The sequence below is a fragment of the Ciona intestinalis genome, chromosome 14 (assembly GCF_000224145.3).
Source record: "Ciona intestinalis chromosome 14, KH, whole genome shotgun sequence".
In the NCBI taxonomy this organism is placed as follows: domain Eukaryota; kingdom Metazoa; phylum Chordata; class Ascidiacea; order Phlebobranchia; family Cionidae; genus Ciona; species Ciona intestinalis.
Genome location: NC_020179.2, coordinates 429,315 through 455,431, shown reverse-complemented (window position 1 = coordinate 455,431; position 26,117 = coordinate 429,315). Strand labels below are relative to the sequence as shown.

The 26,117-nt window shown below is 32.6% G+C and overlaps 2 protein-coding genes across 6 annotated transcripts; both read left to right on the top strand.

Moving 5' to 3' along the window:
- LOC100181640 (von Willebrand factor A domain-containing protein 3B) lies at window positions 1-24,249 on the top strand. Of its 5 annotated transcripts, none has more exons than XM_018814830.2 (41): window positions 1-601; window positions 2,042-2,296; window positions 2,810-2,901; window positions 3,309-3,431; window positions 3,704-3,831; window positions 4,287-4,446; window positions 4,929-5,098; window positions 5,383-5,636; window positions 6,103-6,296; window positions 6,622-6,776; window positions 7,105-7,243; window positions 7,983-8,106; window positions 8,273-8,379; window positions 8,717-8,746; window positions 9,385-9,567; window positions 9,722-9,841; window positions 10,056-10,201; window positions 11,044-11,195; window positions 11,466-11,606; window positions 11,876-11,936; window positions 12,068-12,224; window positions 12,857-13,029; window positions 13,383-13,504; window positions 13,858-14,024; window positions 14,437-14,531; window positions 14,825-14,978; window positions 15,484-15,576; window positions 15,913-16,055; window positions 16,546-16,601; window positions 16,922-17,094; window positions 17,363-17,452; window positions 17,844-17,896; window positions 18,519-18,586; window positions 19,097-19,195; window positions 19,801-19,918; window positions 20,352-20,475; window positions 20,958-21,095; window positions 21,531-21,651; window positions 22,222-22,347; window positions 22,683-22,791; window positions 23,221-24,249. In XM_018814830.2, exons 1-41 carry the CDS (start codon window positions 526-528, stop codon window positions 23,315-23,317), a joined length of 5,286 nt encoding a protein of 1,761 aa, XP_018670375.1. In that variant the 5' UTR covers window positions 1-525; the 3' UTR covers window positions 23,318-24,249. The 5 variants fall into 5 exon arrangements, with proteins under 5 accessions (XP_018670375.1, XP_026693503.1, XP_018670377.1 ...); XM_026837702.1 differs by having other exon boundaries at window positions 11,044-11,201; window positions 13,858-14,015; XM_018814829.2 differs by having other exon boundaries at window positions 2-601; window positions 11,044-11,201.
- Window positions 24,250-24,319: 70 nt separating this feature from the next.
- On the top strand, window positions 24,320-25,917 carry LOC100184017 (von Willebrand factor A domain-containing protein 3B-like). The gene is made up of 5 exons (XM_026837624.1): window positions 24,320-24,500; window positions 24,642-24,699; window positions 24,907-25,036; window positions 25,463-25,687; window positions 25,906-25,917. Exons 1-5 carry the CDS (start codon window positions 24,485-24,487, stop codon window positions 25,915-25,917), a joined length of 441 nt encoding a protein of 146 aa, XP_026693425.1. The 5' UTR covers window positions 24,320-24,484.
- The last annotated feature ends 200 nt before the right edge of the window (window positions 25,918-26,117 follow it).

The window sequence follows — 26,117 nt, the reverse complement described above, 5'->3', positions numbered from 1 at the left end:
TGTATAGTATGCGAAGATATACATAAAAATATGTTATGTGTACCACATTATAAGTTTATTACCATATAGTGACTTAAGTCTAGACTATATGACTAAACTTTCCTTAGCCAATAAATTATAAGACAATAATCAAATACAATATGTTCACACCTGCAAACCTGCTGTATTGTATAATTAGTCCAACTTCTTATGTTTGCAACACTTATTATACTGTGTGAATGAATAATTTTTAGTGCTTATGAACAAAAATTCTATATCGAGAAAATAAAAGACAAAAAAACACGCGAGCTGTTAGTTGTTAGCGGGAAGATTCCTCACTGGCACCAATTTCTCATAACAATTAAAAAGATAACATATCTTATTCATATGCAATTATACATAATTCTGTATTGTACTTCATATTTCCTTCACTACTTTTTCAGACAAATATGTCTATTTTTTTATTTCAAAACAAATAATCTGAAAATAAATGAAAAATTCTAGAAAATAAAAAATTACGCCCTCTTAAACCTCAGTTACAAAAAAATGACAGAAGTTGACATCAGTAACCCTTCCCTGCTTCGAAATGTCGACCCAATCAAGAAAGCTGTTTATGATGAAGGTTTGTTTAACATTTAACTTTATAAAGGCTATTATGTTTGTTATTTTCCATGGCTTAAAAACTGCAAGAAGATAATGTAACAAACAAAAGTCCAAACAATTCTTTAATAAAAGATATATATTTCGCCTAAATGGCATTGTCAGTCTCTTTTTTAAATAGAATGACTTTAACAAGAAACTTTCCTTACTTCAATATGTTGGTCTTTAAAATAGTGTCTGTGATGGTAGATTGGAAACTGTTATTGCTTGATTTTGTTATTAGTTAATGTGTTTGTTGTAGTAGTTTAATATCACAGATGAAATAATATGAGAAATTATTTTGCAAAGTGTTAAAATGTGTAAATAATTTTTTCCTAAGATCTAAAAACTATAAATATTGGTTTTAGGAAACATCTGAAACAACTAGTTTGCAAAGTTTGTAAATATAATCGCTGTATAATAAAAAGCTATTTTGGTTTTGGAAAACAATGTCAGACATAAATTATTAAGTTTCAATTTATTTTAAACTTTAATTAAAAAGCAAGCGCATAATTTTGTTAAAACCATAAAAAATAATGCAGATCAAGTTTGTTTACATTACCACAAAAAATGTTTTATCATTTTCATCCCAAAAAAATCATTATGGCAATTACTTTGTAAAGAAAGTTTAAGTTTAAATGACTCTATATTGTTGAAGTGTTGGTTTAAACAGCTGATATTATACAGCCATTAATCACTATTGAGCAAACTATACTTAAGGAATGGCACACACAAAGAGCTTTTGTTACTCTGGCTTTGTCACGCTATTTTTCAGCTACTCAAGTGTTGTATTTACTTAATAAGTATTTAAGCGTATGTGGGCTGGCCAAGTTGTCATGGGTTTGAAATGACTCTTTGCCAACGCGTCTGCGGTAATTTGACAAGTGTGTGTAACTCTTACTGTTATGAGTGCATGTACGCTGTTAGAAAGTGCACTTAATCTCCTTGTAATTGATGTATATACACAATCAATGTAACAGTTATTGGTTACTGTTTTTCTGCTGAAGCATACATATACATTTATATTAAATATCTGTGGTCGAAACACACTCAAACGCTACATGTTTTTGTTACAGCAAAATCTGAATACACACAATTTAAAAATGGCATAAAAATATGTAAAATTGGTGTAACTTTAATGCAAATATTTTGTTAGTAATCTTATGTTGGATATACCTATTACATTGAATAAATTGCATTTTTGGGTTCACATTAAATATTTTGTTTATGTATTTTACTTGTGGTTATTGGTGTAACATTTTGTAAACTTGGATAAAATCTGGGATGATATTATGAAAAAGTAGTAAAACTGGAGAGCTAAAACAGGTAATGTCTTCCAGGTTTAAAAGTTGCAACCTAAAGTTACGCCTATTCTTATAAAGAAGTTTCCAACACATTAACAAATATAAAATATCTGTTTCAGAAAGCACGCCACAATTTAACATCGGGCATCTGCATGAAGAACCACCCGCTGACCTTTTTACGTGGGCCGAAAAGGAACGCGGCAAAAAGTCAACGTACGAGATGATTGGGCAACCACTGGAGGGCGGGGAGCAATGGGAGCTTGATGTAAGACCGCTCATTAGCTCCAACAAGTGGTTACAAGTCCACGGACTGCAAAGAAACCGATTGTCAATGAAACAAATTTTGTCTCAAATTGGATTTAAACACACTGAAAGTAAGGAGCTTTTTTCAATTAAAACTGATAGTTATCATTGTTTTACTCCCATTGTATCTAAAGAAACCCCAATTGTGTGCATTTAAGCTAAGTATCAGTGACAAAAACTTCATCTAATTTAAGCCTTTATTTGTAACTTTTTTTGTCTTGATTGTTTTGTTAGCTTGTACTAGATGAGATAATTGTGGATTTAGAGATAAATGTTTCACTGGTTACAATATTAGTATTATTTAAGAGTATGAATTATTTTAATTAAATTATTTTACTTGTGTAGTTCCTCTGCAAGCTAGTATAATAACAGCTGTAGAATACGATGATTTATTTCGATATGATTACATAAGAAAATATAAAAAAAAATTCCCCAATAATAATCACCCACAAAGTAACATACATGGTAAATTGTAAGCTTGCACAAGATGTATTATCACTCGTGTTATACCAAGTGTCTTTTTCGGGCCACACGAGGATCAAGTAAGTTAATTCATACTTACATTTATTTATTCATGATTGCAGCATATGTGGAGACCCTGGGAAAACCCGTTGGGTCTTACTATGGGTTGGGATTGTTTCAACAATTTCAAAGAAAGGATGGAAAACTATACAACGTACGTTGCAATGTTTAATCATATCTGTTTAATAAATTAATATACATTATATATTATTTTGGGGCCACTATGTAGTCAGGGGATCATGTATAAATAACTCTTATTTTAATAGGTATTTCTGTAGCTGTTTTATTTTATAATTGTTATTGTATTGTTGCAAGTGTGGTTTATAAGAATGAATGAATGTATCTTACTTATTGGTGAAGACAATGACAGACATAGGTGCTCATTTCATACACTAGAATTGAACAATTGCTGTTAAGGGTCTTGACCAAGGACACATACACCCACATTAAAAGCAGCATCGAAGATAGAACTAGTATACTCTGGGCTAGTGGCAGACATGTTAACACCACAGCACCAAATTTATTTGTTTATTTTCAGCATTTTTGAATCTTTATTTACAGATCACTGTGGGCCGTGAAAAACTGAAACAAATTGAAGAAAGTTTGTTGCGAGCTTCACATCTGTTCAAAAGGAGGCTGGAGTGGTTGACAAACGGAAGCAGGAGGATATTTGGAGTCATTCAGGTGAACAAACAAATTGAATAAATAAATGAATGTAACTTACTTTATTCTCACATGGTCGGAAAACGACAGTCGTTAAAACACGGGTGTTCATACACCTTGTGCCAGAGGTACCATATATTCATTAACAAATACCATTGTTGCATCAAAAAATATTGTTGTAATAGTTCCACTAGCTCTAAAATCCCAAACTATTTACAAATAATCTTATAATATTTATTTGCATTTTAATGAGCCTATTCAGTGTTTTATTTGCTTTGTCTTTTACATTACAGGAGCACAGCGTGTGTTTGGTTCTCGATGTATCAACCATGTCCCAAACACAGTTTGATCTTTATAGAGAATCATTATGTGAAGTGATAAGAGACCAAGTATCTCAGCTTGCTAAGTTTAACATGATCAAGTATGTATGTTTGGTAGTACATGGGCTTTTATGGCATTGACGTTGTAGTAATAGGCACTATATTCAAGCAGTATAACTTAAAATTTATGACCGGTTTGATCATACTGCATATAACATGTGTGTAGAGGGTATTGTGTACTAATCTGGCCTTTTTAACCCCTATGCCTTTTGCTTAAAGGTTATTAAGGAATCAATCAGGATGTTTTATTCTATCTAATACGGTAATACGTGGTAACTTGTAAGCAGGTACGAGGTGTATGAAACAGAACACCCTTGTTATAACGAATGTCAATGCCCTGCCTTGTAAGGATAAATAAGTTACATATGTGCTAACTTGTAAGCGGGTAGGAGGTGTATGGAACAGAACATCCGTGTTATAATGCTTGTCGATGCCCCGCCATGTAAGAATAAATAGGATAAATGATTTAATTTTTATTTCCTTATGGTTGTATCAGAGCACAGGCAGACATGGAGATGTGGCATGAACAAGCGATGCCTGTTACCGAGGTAACCATAAAGAGTGCCATCGAGTGGGTGCAGAAGTTAGATAGAATGGCGGAAAGTTCTAGAACTGGTTGCACTGAGAGTGTCTTGAAAGCTATGGAAGATGACACGGTATCAATTAACTATTTGGGAATCTATTTTACTGTTTTGAAATTTTTGAACGAATCAGATCAAAATTTATTGTTTAAGTGAATCAGAAATCAGATCTGTTTGTATTTGTTAGTCTTGCCCTGGTCTGGTACTAAAAAGTTGAACTATTTTCATATTGGAATACAGTTGGGATTATGTGTTAAAAAATATAAACCAAACCAAAATCAAATGAATGATGTTCTATAAGAGATATATATTTCATCTAATATAGCACCATTTCTCTCTTACTCAGATAGAATCTATGAATTGACTGCTGTTTTTAATCTACTATGCATTATCTTCACAGTATTCCTTTGATTTTACTTCAATTTTAGCCTATTTTTCCAAAAAAAGTTGTGTGTATGCATTTCTTTACTTTTCTATCAAAAAACTAAACAAATATTTTATAAAAAATGAAAAACAAAAACATGATTTGTATTTGACCAATCTTTATTCTGTTGTAGTTGGATGCAGTTTATTTATTTGCTGAGGGCGACGTGTTTGAAACATCAAAGGAGTTGTTGAGACAGAAATTAGTTGGAACTCAACACCCTCTACATACTGTCTCATTCAACGCAGCAAAAGGCGGAACCATTAAGTTTCTTAAAGAAATAGCTGCTCAAACTAATGGAAGGTAAACAGGGTGGGGGAAGTTGGGACACCTTATTATTCTATTTTCTTTTCATTTTGTTAAGAAACAAGGGAAATTCAAGTAGTTATAAAATTGTATTCTCACAACTCCTGTAGACCATTGTTAATTGTTTAAATCACAATCAGGATATTTGGATATTATGTGTTAAAAGTGTCCTGTCTTTCCCCGCCCTACTATAACTATTTTAATTAAGGGTTTACCAGTTTTGCGCCTGAAAAACAGTTTAGAGCCTGTGCCTATAATATTGGTCAAAATTTTTCCAACAGATTCCATGCGTTTGTGGTGAAAAGTATTTACGAGGAGGACGCTGATGCGCTCCCTGCCAACGCTGCTCCCCCCGGTGGTGATGCTGCTCGGATTTCTGTGCGACTCTCGCAGAAAGCAAAAGGAGGAATCCCAGCAGGATCCGGAGTGAGAGAGGATGTCTTCAGGATCTGGTGCGAGCTAGAGGAATCGAGGAACAATCACGCTCAAATCCAAACCTTGCTCGCTGAGATTCCTGAAACTGTGTCAGAAACAGGTTTGGCTCAAAGATTTTTTTGTTATGTTTTTTAAGAGTTTGAAATTATGTTTTCAGATTGGGTTTAACAAAAGAATTTTTACTGGGAGTTTTAAATCTTACGGATTGAAAATTTCATTTAACTGGTTAACTATTTAATCATTTCTATTAGGGAGAAGTCTTATAGTGTAGACAATCAATTCTCAGATTAAGGCCAGACTAGAGTTGGTTATAGTGTGTTGCTATGATCAGTGCAATGCATGCAAAATGTTATGAAACCTTTAACTGAAAGTTTTAAATAACCTCTTTTTTATATTTGGTCACAACTAAAAACACCAAGTCAAGGATTTTTTTAAAAATTTGTTTACAAAAAAATATGTATGTACATGGCATATAATTTGTTTACAATGAAAATATGTACATATTTATATATATATATGTATATAATTACATTTGTTTACTAAATCTTCAATTTATCTTTTTTTAGCTGTGGTGGACCGGCCTGTACAAACAAACCGACAAGAGCAATATATGAGTTCAAAGGAATGGCTGCAAAGACATGGACTCGAAGCACAAAAGGTGACGGCATTCCAAGCACTTGCTGCATGTTCATTCAGACACGTAGATGGTGTGGTGGACCTTAAAGGGAAGCCGGCACCCAACACTCAGACATCCGATGCAGTAAGATACTTTGTTTTGTGTTTAGTATTTTGGTTCAAATTATATATGGAAATACCTAAAAAAGAGTCTCTAAACCTCGGATTGGTTTCGCACTGCTACTATTATGAGTGTTTTTTTCTTTGGGCAAGACACCTAATGACCATTGCCTCACAAGGTTAAAAAAGTTTTTTTCATTTATAAATAAAATTGCAATAATAAGACCCCTATTTGTGTACTGAAGCTATTATGAACTCTTTACATGTATTTTCCTTTTACCCTGCTTCTTCTGGGCTGCATTTTTATTGAATTATTAACATTGTTACCATAACTTTATTATTTCAACCAGGAAAACCTTCGAAAGTTGGTGAATGCTAAATATTGCCATCAGTTTGCGCACACAAAGTGGAAAGATGGGACCGTGGTTCACGTTCATATTACTGCTGAACAACATAGAGTATTTGAGAAGAAAATGAAAACAACTTTAGATGCAATACAGCAGAGGTACAGTTTATATCTTTTTTATTTTGCTACCCTTGTAATGAATGAATGAAATTTATTTGTCATGCTGCAGTGATTCTTTAATGGCCCTGTAAGGAATTTATTAATTACATTTAATACTAATGTAATGTCATATTTATGGATTCTACAAAAAAAGATTATTGCGTCATAGGCAACTTATTAAAATTGGTGGATGAGCCAGCCTTGTATAATACTACAAAGCATGCAGTGCTTTGAATTAAATTATAATGGCGCACTAAACCTCGCGACACGCAGTTTAGGAACCACTGCAGTAAAAAGGCACACATTTCTTTTAATGTTTTTGAAACAGAATTGACTGGTTGCAACAAGGCAGTAGAGAGGTGTTCGGGACAATACTTGAAGAACAAGTTTATATTTTGATTGACACTTCACAATCTATGAAAGACAAACTAAGTATGGTTAAAGAGAAGATCTTCCAACTAATGCAGGTATATTATATAGGATTCCTTTACCACATATTATCCAAATATCCTGATTGTGTTTTAAACAATTAAATACAGTCTATGGTTGTTGTGGGGATATAAAGTTATAATCCTTTAAATGTTTTTGTTTACTACCGAGCAATGGGACGAGAAAATAGAGTTAAAAGGTGTCCCATTTCCCCCCACCCTGCTATATATAAGTGAAAGAATATATAAGGACAGGTGTTTAGTTTATAGTTTTTGCTCTACAAATATCTATTATACTTTTAATCTGTGTTTTTAGCTGACAAGCAGTTTAATTTTGTTTCCTAGTGGTTAAGGCGCTTGTCTATAGACTATAGAGTCCCAATGATGCAACAACTGTTGGCGTATCTGTTTGTCCTTGGTCAATACGTTTAACAACAATTGCTCCTACCCAGTGGTCACTTATGGGTTGTCAAAATTGTCAACTATTTATTAACAATATCCCCCAAAAATAGTTACCTGCAAAGTTACGTATAGGTAAAACTCATTAGAAGGCACTAGGTGTTTCAAACATAGCACCTGTATTATAAACACTCCTGGTATAGCATGAGAAATTTTAGAAACAGTGGTGTTTATAACATGGGTGTTGTATTTTTCTTTATGTTTGGCTTATAATTTGGACAACCCATTAGTGACCACTGGGTTGGAGCAACAACCATCAGTCCATCACCACGTTTAAATTATTATTTTTTTTAAATCTGCATTTAATCCATACATCTAGGAACAACTACGACACAAGAGCAAGTTCAACCTGATCAAGTTTGACACAAAAGCTCAAGCGTGGAGAGATAGAGTGGCTGATGTCACCGAACAAAACCTGCTGAATGCATGGAACTGGGTCAAAGGTGCTTTATCTATAAATAAATGTTTTTTTTATAAATTCCTAATTAATTTTTTAATTTTTTAAAAATATAAAAAGCCAAAAACGTATGAAAAAATATATTTTTTTGACTTTTGACAAAAATTTATTTTTCTAAAAATGGAAAACAAATTTGAAACCTTTTTTCACAGACATTGGTGTTGGTGGTAGCACTAACACATTAGCAGCCATAAGGATTGCATTATCTGACCCGCACACCCATGCTATATACCTGCTTACTGATGGAAGACCTGACCAGGTTTGTACAATCTATCTACAGTGGTGTTGCTAACAACCACAAAGTTACATACTTGGTAAGTTGTAAGTGGGCATGAGGTGTTTGAAACAGAACACCCGTGTTATAACGGCTGTCGTTTTTCCGCCACGCGAGGATAAAGTTACATTCATTTATTTAAATGGTTATCTGTTTTGAATGTAACTTGTTTTTTTTAAATTCTTGATAGAAAAATTTACCTTTAAACAATTTATTTTAAAATTTTGGTAGTTTTAAAAAAGTTCACAGAAAACAAATTAATCTTGTTCATCCTTTTTTACCTATTTTCTCCAAAGTAACTTAGTTTATTTTTGTCCCAAAGCCTCCTCAGATGTTTTGGACTTTTCTCCAGGTATGCTGCACCAGCTTACCAACTCTTGCCATCTAGTTATCATTAGTTTTATGCGCACAAACCTTTGCATGACACAAGGCTTCAGCATATAGCATATAATATCACCTTTTTAAGAAAATCCTATTTTTAATGTAAACCAAAATAATTTTTACCATTTTTGGTCAATTTTGTTTGTTTTTTTAAAGGAACAATTCTCTACTAAATAAATCTTTAAATATATAAAGCACCTGAAAATATCTTTTTATTTTTTAAAACAATTTTGGAATTAATTTTGTTTCAATTTCCAAATAGGTACTGAATACTCTCTATTTTATCTTTTTTAAATTTTTCTCACCATTCAAAGACGCATTCTTTCTCTTCTGGTCATAACTTCCCTTATGTTCAAGCCAAGATATATCTTCTTATTGCTATAAATCATCTGCTTTTACTTTATAAATTGTCAACATTACTTACTATAATTTCACATATATATTGGTCATTTAAATTTGTCAAAATTCCGAAAAACCATCACAATATATACAGTACTGTGGGGTAAGATGGGACATCTTTAGCACATAAATATAGCACAAAAATAGAGTGAAAAGGTGTCCCATCTTCCCCCACCCTACTATATTTAGTACTACCCAAATACCCCATAGAACCCACGCTCCATACTTGCCCAAGTACAACTGCAGCATCCTGTTCCAATCCACACCATAGCATTCAACTGTAACGACCACGACGCAAACAAATTCCTCTACCAGCTATCTTCAGACACCGGAGGGCGGTATCATAACTTTTCAACCAATGGGAGCCTAGCTGATGGCCCGCCCCCATTTGAGGTAAAACAAAACACATGCATTTTAACAATGTCACCCAAGATTTTAATACAGATGTAAAATCTATTGCACCTTAGACCCCCACACTTTTAACCACTTATTGTATGAATTATTTTTTTTTGAATAAGTTATTTATTTTTTCTGTTTTAAATCCAAGAGCGAAGATGTGTCTTTGCTGAAAAAAGAACTGGGAAAAGGAAAACGAGATCTGGAAAAAGTTTCAAAACTCCGAGCACGATGTGTGATGTTAGATTGGTATCATAACAAGAAGCACAAGGTAAGAAGTTTGTTTATTGATTCATAACAAGTTAATTTTCAGCCACATATGAAAAAAGGAAAAAAATCCTCCAAAAAATCATCACTTCCAAAGTTGCATGCATGATACCTTGTAAGCTGGCACAAAGTGTATGAAACAGAACCCCCTGTTATAAAGACTGCAGTTACCGGCCATGCGAGGATAAACAAGTTACATTCATTCATTAAATCAACAGAACACAAACTTTGATCAGTCTTCATTCTCATCTTCCACAACCTCCATTATATCTCTTGCATCATCTACAAAGAATCACAGAAGAATCAAATCATCTTCAAGTCTTCCCCAGCGACCACACAGTGCTCTTGCAAGGAGAGAAGACAGGTGGTTTGTTTTTCTTTAAAAAATGATTTGAATTTCAGAAATGAGTTAAAAATTTAACTCATTTTTTTAGTTATAAAATTTTTACACAATTTTTTAGATAATTTTTTTCTAAATTATAAATGTAAAGCTGATAAAGTATTAACATAACACCAATTAAATAGCAATCAAACATTTGTAATACAATGAACACTATACATGGTACCAACATAAAATCCCAGCCCTTGAAATACACTTCCAAACTCCTATTGTAACAATGGTTACAAATGACAACAACAGGTTTTAGTTTTATGATATGTTTGTGTGTATTGTGGTCAAGTGAAGCATTCTATTTCATTGTCCTTTGAGCTGGGAAAGAAGTTTCTTTTAAAGCAAGAATTCCACTATACTCCACCTATTGTTTCGTAACAATGGATGCTTTTTAAATATTATCCCCAATCTCTGAGTGTTATTGTCTCCCAGTTCTTTAACATAGGAGTAAGGAAAATAAAGTTGATCATAGTTTCTTATTCTTAGTTTTAGTTAAAATTTTTATCGCTGTTTATTACTTTACTAAATATTAAAGATCAGGTTTTAATACAGCAAGGTGTTAGTTGTGTATTGATTCTAAAAGAGTTACAGATATAGTTTATATTTTTACAATAGTTTGCTGCTATTGCTTGCAGGTGGTTTAACTTTATTCTGTGGTGTCTAACTATATGCCAGATGAAACATTGCTGTAATAAAAAAATAAAACTTTTTTTCGTGTAATAAAATTACCCTTTTTTACCAGAAATCTAATATTACTTATGAGTGGTAGCATTTATACAGCAGCCAAATTTAATTTTTAATTTTTTACTTTACAGCGATAGCGACCAGTTACCCGCACGTCCCCATACCAGTTTAGGGTATTCCCCTTCACCCCCAGCAACATCGATCGCCCACAAAAACCACCGAGGCAGAACAGGGGTGAATGATTTAGAAATAAAGCGAAGACAATCTAGAAGAAAGCTACAAAGTACAGGTATGTGTAAATTAAATATAGTAGGGTGGGGGAAGACTGGACGCCTTTTCATTTTATTTTCTCATCACATTTGGTGGTAAACAAAAAAAATTCAATGAATTATAAAACCGTATCCTCACGACTTCCATAGAACGTTGTAAATTGTTTAAAACACGATCAGGATATTTGGATATTATATGTTAAAAGTGTTCCACCTTCCCCCACCCTACTATACATGTAAGTATAGACATTATATTATACATAGCATATAATAACTACACGCAGGTCAGAACCAAGCTGGTCACACGAAGACAAGTTTGTTACGTTTGGCTTCCCAACCTCACAGTGAAGTGGATGGCTGGATGTTGCCCGAATCAAAAGACTTCATGGAGAAACAGATTTCAAAATCAATGGAAGCTTATCAAGGTAGGGAATGTAACTGTGTGTGCAGATGGTTGTATAGTGGGGTGGGAGATGATGGAACACCTTTTTATTCCATTTTCTCATCCCATTTAGTTGTAAACAAAGAAGATTCCATGAATTATAAAACCGGATTCTCACGACTCTCATAGAGTGTTGTTATTTGTTTAAAACACGATCAGGATATTTGGATGTTATGTGCTAAAGGTGTCCCATCTTATAGTACTTGTGTAGTGTAACTTATTTATCATTGCTCATTAACCACATATTGGCAGATATCATGCGTTTAAAGGCAGAAGCAAAGAGGAAACCTAAAAAGAAGAAGAAACCAGTAAAGTAAGAATATTTAAAAATGTACTAAACAAATTATAACTAAAATTTAAAAAACTAAAAAAAAATGTCGTTTTCTGGTTGCGAGGATAAAGTTAGTTACATTCATTCCTTTTTTCTTCACAATTCTCTTTCAGTTCCCTTGATATTCCAAACACGATCTGGTTAAAGAAGAATAGTCTTGTTGCTCGTAAACTCACAGTGATGGATGTCCTTACGCCAACCATTGTGAGGGTAACACCCAAATATATACCAGTGTTAGACACCCATGTTGTTTCCAAAGTATTTAATGATGTAAGTAATAAAATGCACAACTTGTAAAATAATCTAATTTAGCTATAAGTAAGAAATAAAACATTTGTAATCTAATATGGCTATACCTAAACATGTTTTTTTATAAAAAAGACATAAGACATAAATTATACAACTTGTAGAATAAATCTAATATAGGTATAACTAAAAAAAACAAATATATTTTTTATAAAATGTCAGACGTAAAATACACCATTTGTGAAATGAAAATATGATATAGCTATACCTAATTTTTTATAAGAATGATCTAAGTAATAAAATACATGTTGCATTATAAAAATTGACAATACTTCTATATAAAATAAACAAATACCTAATTTTTTTATTACATTTTACCTGATGATGGTTTTCAAAATAGAATTTGAAACCTTGCTCATATTTTTCCATGATTTACCAATGAAGTTTGCTATAAAAATGTGGTCTTAAATCACCCACAAAGTAACATACATGGTATTAATGGTAACTCCCAAGCTGGCACGAGGTGTTAAACCCGTGTGATAAATGTTGTTTTCCGGCCACGCGAGGATAAAGTAAGTTACATTCATTCATTCATTCATTCATTTAAATTTAAATAAAAAAATCTTTTTTTTACTAGTAATAAAAACGTACTTCAGGTTTTACCAATAGCCCACGTATCCCCGCGTACCAAGAAAGAAATCCGATTGGTCAATCCATCAGCAGTTGATTTGCCTGGTTATGACCAGAAGTTACAAGCTACCATACAAGAATATAAGACCAGGCTGGATCTTATTGTGTGGAGAAAGCTGTCGCAAGAAGAAAGAGAAAAGTAAAAAAATGAAGATATTTTTAGTATTTAAAAATAAAACTAATAAAAATAAAGGTAATGTGCCATATGTATGACAGAGATTATGTGATAATACAGCCTTACTAGTTCAACAAAAGTATTATGTTTTAAACCTATTAGAATTCTAATATATTACGGTTTTTGTCACAAAATCCTGCAGTATCCCCAAATTTTTTTTACGATTTATGGTACAGCAAGTCAGTTAAACAAATTCAATTTTTTTATGTTTTCAAATTTAGAATTTTCTTTTTTTTTTCTTTTTCTTTTCAAAATTTTTATATTAAATTTTTATTCAAAATTTTTATTTTTTTAAATTCCAACTTTTTATTTCCTAGGTTTGACAACAAACCAGTGTCTTACCTTGATAACACAGATGCGATAGGACAAGCCTTCGATAGAATGGGTTGGCCAATAGAAGAGAGTGACCTCCAACTATTAGTAGATGAAATTTACTTAGGTAACAATATTTGTATCTATGTTTAGCCATAGAACTTTAAAGGAAAAAGGGCAAAATAATATTTCTTATGGGCAAACTCTGGCCTAAACCCTGGGTGTTGGGTTGATGGGCAAACTCCGGCCTAAATCCCTAGGTGTTGGGTTGATGGGCAAACTCCGGCCTAAATCCCTGGGTGTTAGGGTAATTGGCAAATTGTGGCCTAAATCCCTGGGTGTTAGGGTAATTGGCAAACTCTGGCATATTAATAAAAATATGTTTTGCATATTAAGTATAATTGGATAAACATAATTGTACATAATTTGGCATTTTTTAGGTCTACAAATTTATTATTTTACCACTAATAAAACTTGCAGGCGAGAAATATCTACAGCAATCTACTGATCTTCAACGCACAGCTAAGCAGCTCGCTATGGGAGGAAAGAGCAAGAAAGAGAATAAGAGTAAGAAGAGGAGAGAGAGCAGTGAGGAGGAAGTTAGAAGTCAAACATCGGAAACATCTTCAAGATTCAGTGTATTTAATGTGGGTTTGTTATAATATAAAGTTAAGAATTCACATCAAGCTTTGAGCAAATTAACTTGATTTATTGCACAACTTATGTCTGCTGATGCTGACGAGTTACCACATATGTTTTTCTTGGGTTGTTTTTTGTTTAGGTTAAAATCTTTGCACCCTAATAATGGGTTAATAAGTTACAGATATATCATTAAAATTTCATTTATATTTATTTGTAATGGAAGTCTTGCTGAATGGCAGACAAAATGTTGGAAATACACTATGTTTTTCATACCAGATGTTATCTTCTTCATACCAAAACCCTATCAGGAAAAGAAATGTCCAAAATACACTATGCTTTTCATACCAGCTGTTAAAAGATTATTAATCTGAAACATGATAAACACGTGTAAGAAATACAATGCCTATTCTATTCCAGGTGTCTCCCCAACGTATGGAAAAGGAAAAGCGAGAAAGGTCGAAAAGTCGAAATAAATTTATCGACAGATTTCGTGGGCAGAATGTAATTGCTCGGTGAGTTGTGAATGTGTTGTAGCTCGACAGTGAGCATGAGGTGTATGAATAAACCATGTGTGTATGGTGTATAGGGAGAAACCCATGGTACAACTGGACAGTGAGCATGAAGTGTACGAACACTTAATGTATATCGGATATATTAGAAGAAATTTATAGTTCAGCATAAGTTGTATAAATAATACCTCATGTGTGTCTGCATACATATGGACTATGCTAAACATAAAAAATAACCACCCTACACTAATTATAAACCACTGAAACACACCCAACCAAAGTAACCTACCAAACAGTGATGAATGCGATGGTTTCTACTACGCTGGGTTGGTGAAACGTTGCACGGACGCACGACATGCATTGGTGGAATTCAACCATGGTGAAGAAGCAAATATTCCAATGAGATTTGTCATTGCTATGACTGGTGCAGTGTCATGCCCACCACTCAAGGTGATTTAATAAATGTAATTTATTCATCCTCGTGGGCTGGAAAATGACAGTCGTTATAACACAAGTGTTCCGCTTGCCAGTTATCATGGATGTAACTTATTTATCCTCGCGTGGGGAAACGACAGTTGTTATAACACGGATGTTCTGTTTCATATACCTCGTGCCAGCTTACGAGTTACCACGTATGTAACTTATTGATCCTCGTATGGTGGGGAAACGACAGTTTTTATAACACGGGTGTTCTGTTTCATACACCTTGTGCCCGCTTACAAGTTACCATGTATGTAACTTTTTTTATCCTTGCATGGCACTGACAGTCGTTATAACACGGATGTTTTGTTTTATACATAAACCTGAGGTGTATGAAACAGAACACACATGTTAAAAGTTGCCCCGCCATGTAAGGATAAATAAGTGCCTTCCCTATAAAATTACACAATCCTAAAAAATCGAGTTCAATTTTCATAAAGAAAGTTTTAAGTAATTATTTTCACTATTAATAAAGGTTGGAGATTATGTTCTTGCATTGAATGAAACAAACCGGAACGTTCCATGTTATATTCCTGGGATGGTGATTGGAACTCCTAAAAGATCACAGGTGAGCAAGGTTTAATGATTGTTATCCACATATATGTATAACACATATAGATTTTAAGTATTCAGTTCTGCCAAGTTTATTTAATAAGTATTGTTCATCATTAATTGAACATCATGTTTGTCGTGCACGTTGTCAAGAGTTAAATATATTGTTTTTGTTGGCCACACATAAAAAAACGAAAAAGTTCATAAAATAGTCCCCCACAAAGTTACATACGTGGTAACTTGTAAGTGGGCATGAGGTGTATGAAACAGAACATCTGTTATAACGATGGTCATTGCCCTGACACGTGAGTTTAAATAAGTTACATTAATTAATTTGTTTGTTTCCAAACAGGTACGAGACAAGTTTTTCACGATTCTCAATTATGACAACACAAAGAGTTCATTGTTGCGCAATAAGTTGGTAAAGATAAGCGAGGTCCGATATTCGTTTGCGACGCGTTACATCGAACGTGCAAACCTAACTGATGATAAAATGTAAGTTGGAATAAATGAATGATATGTATGTCCTCACGTGCCTGGAAACCTGGACAGTTGTTATAATAAGGATGTTTTGTTTCATATGCTCGTACCCGCCTACAAGTTACCATGTATGTAACTTGTATGTGCATGCCAAATCATACAACAACCAAACTCTTTTGGAGGTAATATTTGGCCTAAATCCTGGGTCCTTGAAGGACCTCACCCCCAAAGAATAGAAGTTGTAATAAATATATGCGTTAACCCTTATACACCAACAGATTAATGTTATGCAATTTTGACACTATGCTTGGAAGTAAAATTTTCAATGTAAAACTCAAAGTTTCTTTTAATTTGAACAAGTTAATATTTTGGATAAAACTTTTTATATGTTTTGTTTTTTTTAAGTCTTTATTATTCAATGGGTCTGAAGTTGAAGTTTTCTCAATTTTAGTTCACTTGTAACACATATAAACCATTCATTATTTGACATGTTTAAATACTCCAGACCTCCTGTGGATTTTATTCGAGCAAAAGAAATAGAATCGAGTTCAAGTAGCTCAGGTTTGGTGGATTATTTTATGAACTAACCTAAAGCATTCTTTATACAACTTATATTTATCGTTTCTATAGCCAGCAACTATAAACAGACAATAATTTTAAATAAAAAAACAACAAAATCTTTTTGTATGTTTTTCTTTTGTTTTAATTTTTTTTTTTTTTTTTTTTTTTACTTTTTCTCTAATTTTGTCTGATAAAGTTAAAATATTAAAATGTGTTGGCAAAAAGCAGGTTTGCTAATGCCTTTCTTTTTTCTATTTACATATACATATATATATATTTGTTTTATAGTTTTCTTATAAAACCAAAATAAATACATGCAGATTCTGAGAGTGAAAAAGATTCAATTTCTTCTTCTTCTTCCTCTCCATCTTCCACAACATCCACATCACGGTCGGGAGTAACGAGGGATGATGTCAGCGATCTTCGAGACACGCTTCAGCAACTTCAGTCACGGATGGATGACCACACAACAGAGCAACGAAAACAAAGAGAAGTAAAAAATTTTTTCGGCAAAATATTTATCTTTTTATTAAACAGTTGGTTGGACTTAACTTTTGTCTGTTACGTTTTTGTAGCACCAGATCCTTACTGCATTTCTTCACACAAGAATCGTTCAAATATATGAGCACCATTATCCTTACCCTAAAACCCTTGGCACACCCCTTGCAGAACCTCACTTATATAGCAAATCATAGAATTCTACTTAAGCAAATTCAACATTGACATTTGGTGTTGATTATACTAATAATATTCGCTTACAGATTCTTGAAAAACAATCAAAAGATTTTGAAGACGTGAGAAGAGACATCAAGATATTTGCGGAAGATGACAAAGAAAGAAACAAGCCTGAGGTATGGGAGTAACAGTGTGGCTTACTGTAGATACTTTATAAATGAATATAAAGTAATAGAATAACTATAGAGGTGGTGTGACATTCATACATGAATGAATGTAACTTGCTTTATCCTTGCCTAGCCTGAAAACAACAGTTGTGCATAAGGTGTATGAATGCACCATGTGTGTCTGGTGTATAAGAAGACATTCATGTTATAATTCACCAGTGAGCATGAGATGTAAGGATACTGTGTGTAAAATTTGAGTAAGAAAAAACAACAGTCTAATAACTTAGTAATGAACCAATTCAATCACGAAAATCGAGCCAACACTAAAACTAACCCATAACATCTCGCAATAAACATCTCATTTTATTGTGTTATCGTAGTTAACATAATTCAACACTAGGTGGTGGTAAAGGTGCACGAGGCAACTAACACTGAACCGGTGACACCTGACACGTAAGTTACAACTGCTATTCATGATGACCTGACATAACCCCACTCCATATACGTTTTTTCCAAACTATGTGTTTTTTCTAATTTATATAAAGTAGAATGGGGAAAGATGGGACACCTTTAGCACATAATACCTAAATATCCTGATTGTGTTTTAAACAACTAACACCAGTCTATGGAAGTTGTGAGGATAAGGTATTTTAATTCCGTGAATTTTCTTTGTTTACTACTGAATGAAACGAGAAAACAGTATCAAATGATTTCACATCTTCCCTCACCCTACTGTATTATTTCTAATTTAAGAGGGAAAGTAGGGTGGGGGAAGATGGGACAGGTTTAGCACATAATATCCAAATACCCTGATCGTGTTTTAAACAATTAACAACGGTCTATGGGAGTAGTAAGGATATGGTTTTATAATTTTTTTGAATGTTCTTAGTTTACTACTAAATGGGACAAGAAAATAGAAAGAAAAGGTGTCCCATCTACCCTCACTCTGTTGTATTATTTTTAATTTATGATTTTTTTCATTTATATATAGTTTATTAGAAAATATATTTCATTATACCAACATCTTATACCAGACCCACTTAAGCAAATAACATGATGGATGTTTTACCTTCAGGGTGACAACAGGAACACTGACTGAGGTTTCACCAATACATGAAGATATTACTCCAACTGAAAACCCTAGTAAATATAAATTATTTTATCTGTAACTGCATGGTTACCACTTATGTAAAAAAACAATGTCACAATGGTAAGAACACTTGCCTTTGACCAGAAGATATGGGTTCAGGGCTTGCCACTGCCACGTGGGTTCAAGGCTTGCCACTGCCACTGTTGTAGCAAAACACTTGTTATATAACAAATAACCACCTTCAAGGTTACATATGTGGTAACTTTATAAGCGGCACAAGGTGTATGAAACAGAACACCTGTGTTATAACGAATGTCGTTACCCCCTCAATAAATAATGGTTAAAATTATAAAATTTTTATTTACTGTCCCTTTTTTTAACGTTTAATAAAACATTTTCTCATTTTATTTAAAACATTTGTAAATACAACAATTTGTGTAAGGCTTTTAGATCACTGCTAATGTGGATACTAACCAACTTTACCTGCAATAACAATGTTTTATTAACCCCCGATGTTACTTATTTACATTCAACTAACCCAACATACATACAACATAACATAGAACCAGAAACAAGTGAAGATGATTCTCAAACCAAAGTAATATTTGATGAAAAAGGTCCCGCTGTTGTTGTGACAAAGTTGGACACAGGATTGCATATTTGTAAGATGTTAACTTATCAACACACAAATATTACAAGTCCTACCCTTCAATACTATGTCTTGTAAACTAAACTAATTAAAAACCAAAACACTAACTGCTTTACAGATTTAAATAAATAAGTTTTGTATCGTATTTTTGGTTGATACAAATTTGGACACAGGATTATACATTTGTAAGATATTTATTCATTTATCCACAAACATACATACATACATACATACATACACAGTGGTTACCACGTCTGCCCCTAACCCAGAGTTTATGGGTTTTACGCTTAATGCTAACTGCTTTCAACCCCAAAACCCTTTAACTGCTTTTAGATATTAAAACAAGTTTTGTATTGTTTGTAACTGTTGGCTTCTGGTGAAATTGTATTCATAACTAAACAGTCTTGCGATACATTTTGTTTGTAATTAGTTTTATTGTAATTTTAGGCCTATTTAACACATGCTGTTTTAACCCATACACCTCTTAAACTAATAGTCCAATACTATATACTATAACACATAAACTTCATACACTAATATTTTAACACATACACCTAATGTATTAAAACTTTCACATATACACCTCATGCATTATTACTTTAACACCACCCCCTCCAGCGCGCTCACCCCCAGAGATAATCCCAGAAGGTTCAGCAGTTGTACGCGAGTTATCAGCAAAACTAAAGCCTGGAGATGAAGTATTGGCGCATAGCACTGATGATGGATGGTACTACAGGTCAAATATTTTGCTTTGCTTTAGTTTATTAAGTTAGGCAGTGTTATAAAATTTAGTGAATGAATAAATGTAACTTATTTACCCTAGCATGGCGGGGCAACTTCAGTCGATATAACACGGGTGTTCTGTTTCATACATCTTGTGCCTGCTTACTAGTTACCATGTATGTAACTTATTTATCCTCGCATGGCGTGGCAACAACAGTTGTTATAACACGGGTGTTCTGTTTCATACACCTTGTGCCTGCTTACTAGTTACCATGTATGTAACTTATTTATCCTCGCATGCCGTGGCAACAACAGTTGTTATAACACGGTTGTACTATTTCATACACCTCGTGCTAGCTTATGAGTTACCACATATGTCTTTTTTGTAGCCGTTTTTTTTTTAAACAAGAAGTTTCACTTTGTAACTAACACCTAATATTCAACAGAGGTTCCATACAGCAAGGATATCCCGACAACAGTTACGACGTGCTTGACTGCACTGGGTTGGTACAGAAAACTTTCCGAGAGGATTTAATAACAGAAGCTGATGATGCTGATAATATTATAGAGGTTTGCGAATATTTTATGCATTCTGGTATATTGTACGTGAAGACAATTAACTGGGAGTTTAATTCCTATTGCTACTGAAAAATGAATTTTACAAATTGCTGTATCTGGACAAAAATCTTTGTTAAAACGGCTTAGCAGATAATAAAGATGATCGGATTTTGCTAATTGTTATTTTTAAAAATTGATTTATTTCCTTTTTTTTTACTTCTGGCTTAAGTTTTGACTTCTGGCTTGAGTTGCTACACCCAGCATACAAACAACAAGCCATTTATATTTAATTATTTTTAAGTTGGATTTATAATGAGAAAAAAACATTTATATATTTTTCTAAAGTTAGCGTGCCTGCCTTTAACCCAGAGGTTACAGGTTCAATGCTTGTCGCTGCTACCATTATGGGGTGTCTGCCTTAGGCAAGACACTTAACAGCTATTTCCTAAAAATTGAGTAAAGAAAAAGAATTTTTATGAAACTTTTTCACCCAGGAGGGCGATTGTTTGATCAGTTTACATCCTCGTCATCCAAATATGTACGCACCCTCTATTGCCATCAAGTGTCGGGAAGATTCATGGACTAAAACTCGTTTCTACGACAACACTGAAGCAAACGTGCCAAGAGAAGAAGTAAGATTTTGAAATTTAAGTTTTTCATTTTTCTAATTTTTATTAGCTATTTCCTACATAAGATAACATATAATAGGATGGGGGTAGATGGGAAATCTTTTCAATCTTCTTTCTTGTTCCATTTGGTAGTAAAAAAATAACATTCAGAGAATTATAAAAACATATTTTCTCGACTCCCATAGACTGTTAATGGTTTAAAACTCGATCAGGATATTTGGATATTATGTGTTAAAGGAGTCCCGTGTTCTCCCACCCTACTATAACATATTTTTAAAGGCCTTTTGATAACAATAACAGGGCCATATTTGATTTATTTGCTAAATCCTATAGTAAAATTTGATCCTTATGCAGATTTCTTCAGAATTTTTTTATAAATTTTGTTATGAAGTTTAAAAAACAAATACAAAAAAAATATTCAAATTTTCCACCAAACAGGTTTACAAGATCCACCCCGATAAACACAAGTTAGATGTGGATTATATAGTTAATTGTGAGAAGAGGTGGGTGGGGGAAGCAGTGGTGGCAAGGACAGACGCAAACGGACAATTTAACCTGGGTATTTATATTATAGAATGTTCTATTATAGAATAGGTATATATTTATATTATAGAATGGGTATATATTATAGAATGTTGCATAAGTAATTTAACCTGGGTATTTATTATGTAATGTTCAATAACTGTCTTTAAACCTTTAAACTTATTTCAATCTTGCTTAGTTTTTGTCTGGTTTGGGTGGTTACAACCAGGGTATACATTATTGTTACATCTGCTACCAGGCATAATGAATGTTAAATAGTATTTTTTCACTCATTGTGTATATAAGTGTTAATTTCATTTCGACTTTTTTTCTAAATAGCAGACAAAATGTTTGAAAAAAATTAATGTTTTATTTACCAGATGAGCAGAAAAGGACTATTTTACTTATGCCTATATATTCTTCTGTTATGCTATTTGTGTAATATATTTTCAAGGACTAAAACATTAAATAAATAACCTAATAACCCCAAGTTATACTTTAGGAAAATACACAATTTTTCTGGTCGGTTTTAATAGAAAGCATGAAGCATGAAGTAACAATTACAATTATATGCAGTAAAAGTTGGTAATTGGTTTTTATCTTGCAGCTTCTTGTAAGAAAAGAGTCGGCAACGGACATCAATTCTTAATCCAGTGGTCAGATGGTAGTTCTAGTGTGCAAGATCTAACTTGTATGTTTGGTGCTTATAACAGGCGAAGGGACATCAAACCTGGTATGTTATTATTGGTATGGTACTGTGGAGTAAGATGGGACACCTTTAGCACATGATATCCAAACATTCCAAACGTGTTTTAAACAATTAACCAAGGTCTATGGGAGTCATGAGGATACGGTCTTGTTTAACTTAGCCATTGTATTGAATATGAAATTTGGGCCAAGAATTTTAACAATCTCTGTTTAAATGATAAAAACAATTTTCCAATAAATGTTGTCCTAATAAAGTATATTTGGATGCATTAACTTTAAAACAACCTCAATCAAAATTAATGCTGTTTACAATATAACTTAATCTTACTTTATTTAAGCTACCTTACCAATGTATCGCAGGTGATTGTGTCATAGCAATAGTTGATCCAGCCAATCTAACATACCTCCCCGGACGTGTTGCAAGTCAATATGAAAACAAACTCATTGTCAACTTTTGCAATGGAATCAGGTAGAACAGTAATATGTTGTACCATTATGTAAATTTGTTCATTTCCATTTTCATTGTATGTTTTTTACTTTTTACAAATTCTTTCAAAATTAGTTTTCTTAATTACAATATAACTGTCAAAATGTTATGCTTTTACATATTATTTCAAATTCAAGTATCAAAATGTGATCATTTATTTTCTTGTGTATTGAGTAATAAAATAACTTGGATATTTACAAGGCTGTAAAATAAATATCTTTACATATGTGATTACTTGTAAGCAGACACGAAATGTATGAAACGGTACACACATGCTGTAACGACTGTCTTTGCCCACACAAGAATAAATGAGTTACATTCATTACATCTAGTCTCTATAATGTGTTTTTAAAGCTAATCAATTTTGTAGTTTTTATAGAAACACCTTATTATAGATTTGTTAATTCGCAGATCTCAACACGTGAATGAACAACAAAGCTTTTGGATATCAAGACATTATTACGATCTTTCGGTTGCTTTTTATAGAAGCAAGCAGTTCACAGATTAACTTCTATTTTAATTAATAAATATAGTATGGTGGGGAAAGACGTGTCACCTTTTCATTCTATTTTTGTCCCATTTGGTAGTAAACAAAGAAAATTCAAAGAATTATAAAACCGCATCCTCACGACTTCAATAGACCAATATTAATTGTTTAAAACACGATCAGGATATTTGAATATTATGTGAGCTAAAGGTGTCCCATCTTTCCCCACCCTGCTAAAGCTATATTTGCTAGTGTTAGCTAAAAACTTGTGTTTTAGATTTTTTTTAATTTTGTATCTTAGTTTATTTTAGATTGTGTAAAATTTAATTTAATAATTTTATCAACCAAGCATTATGTGTATCTGATATTGGTTGGATAGATTATGTTTTTGTTAAAAAAGTTTTACAGTTAAATATACAGGTGTTTTTGTACACTAGTAGTTACAATAACACATCTGGTGCTTATTGTTGCACTTGGTAACTTTTATTGTTTGAATTTTATCTTTACGATTTTGACAACCCATTAGTGACCTCTTGGTTTAAAGTTTTTCTTTTTTTGTCCAAAAACCAACAAAAAAATATTAAAGGTTCTGCCTACCCAAGACACCCTTATACAGTAGGCTGCACCATCTACCCAACACATAAATTCAGTATTTTGTGTTATTAAAAATTTATTTTGTGTAGTACTGGTAGCGCACTGTAATACATTTATTTTACCATTTATTCAACACATAATTTCAACTTTTTGTTTATCATGATTATGATTTTATGTAGTATTAGCAGCGCACTTTAATTTACGTACTTCAGATTAAAACCACACATTGTGTTATATTTTGTTAATTTCTTTCTCAACAATGTATTATGCGTTGCACTGTTTTGTGTTGGTTGTCATGCTGTCAATTCCGCACTCACTGTCTATGTTTACACATACAATATTTGTTGTTTACCTTCCAATTTATCATGCACGATGTGAAATTAAGCAAATTCCAATCAGTTGAAATTAAAGCTTGAACACAAAGCTTTGTTACATCATATATAAAAGAATAGGAGTAACAAAGGGCTTTGTTTGGCTAAACCATTGTGAGCAAGAAAAGAAAATTTGTTTTCATAATAAAAGGTTGAAAGTTACATAGCTGGCTTAAGCTGTGAGCAGCAAATGGTAAAGACAGTGTAAAGAGAACTTCGCAAAATGTTTCATATTTCAGGTAAGCTAAATTTATTTTTCCGTTTTTTTATATGTTTTTATCTACTTTTCGATTGTAGGCAAGTAATAAATGTTATATATTATATAAATAAGTTGTACAATTTAAACAATAACAGTTCCTACCAGTTTGTAATCTTTGCAGGTATTTCACCATTGCAACAAACCAGTTCATTCAAGAAATCTAAAAGTAAACCTGACAAGTAAGCAATATAATACCAAATTTAATATAATTATAATAATTTTATTTGTCTCTTCAATTACGGTAGGGAAGATTTAGAAATATTTAAAACAAAAACTCCGGATATAGCAACAAAACAACAGTTGTTAAAACAATATTATGTAAAGATAACACAGTGACAAATTATACTAACAAATATTATGTTAAGATAACACAGTACTTTTAACAGATGTCTTAGAACTCGAAACACTGTATGGTTGAAGAAAAATGGATTAAAAGCAAGAAAATTGACAATAATAGATGTTGTTGCTCCTTCTGTGTTACAAATAACAACAGAAGATGCGGAAAGCACACCAGAGGTGTATTATATATATATATATATATTATTCATTTTCTTAATTTTTTTTGTGAGTAATTGTATCTACTAAAATTAAAACTATGCGTCACAGTTGTTAAGATACTCTGCATTGTGGTAAAAATGATTGTAACTTGGTTTATCCCTACATAGCAGAAACGACAGTCCTTGCAACATGAGTATTATGTTTCATACAACTCGTGCAAGGACTATTAAAAGTTTTAACTAGGATTTTTAGACTAATGTATAAATAAGTGACATTTAAATAGGTGACAGTAAAACGTTTTAACAAGGACTTACTTAAAGTTTCAACTAGGACTTACACTTTCCTAGGATTTTTTACACACTAATATATAAGTAAGTGACATTTATATTAATATATAATTAAGTGCCTTTCATAGGAGAAATTATTCATGTCAATTGATTGCAGTCTGAACCTACTACATGTGACATACAGTTAATGACAGCTGTCAATCTTCCATCTTATGATGAAAAGTTAAGATCTGCTATAGATGAATATGAAGAGAGACTCGATTTAATTGTTTGGAAAAGTTTGTCTCGTAAAGAACAAAGAAGGCAAGTAACATTTCTATTTAAATATTATTCTGCTACTACTATAAGTATAAGTGTTTTACATTTGCGGTGCCTCGATGAAGTATTTTTGAATTTTTTGACTTTTTCTTAGTATTTTTTTTAATTTGGTGTACTACTAGCGTTTTATACAATTTTTGCTTTGTATTAAATATTATTGTTTTACATAACTATGTTACAAAACTACAGAAACATATACTATGGTTATTAATAAAACAAGATAATTTGAAACATGATAATAAGATAATGTGATGTCAAAAACTTGATTATATTGTATTTAAGTTTTTCTTCTAATGTATTATAACAGTGACAATGTCCCTCAAGGTATTCTGCCTATCTCCAGGACCATTTAAATGTTTAGGATTTGTTTCTATTCATTTTAATATAGTTTGTTTGTGCATATTGTTCAAAATCTATGTGCACAAGATTTTTGTATTTAAACTTAGCTAATCCTCTCTAAAGTAAGATATGCAAAGTAGCTTCTGCTTACCGTT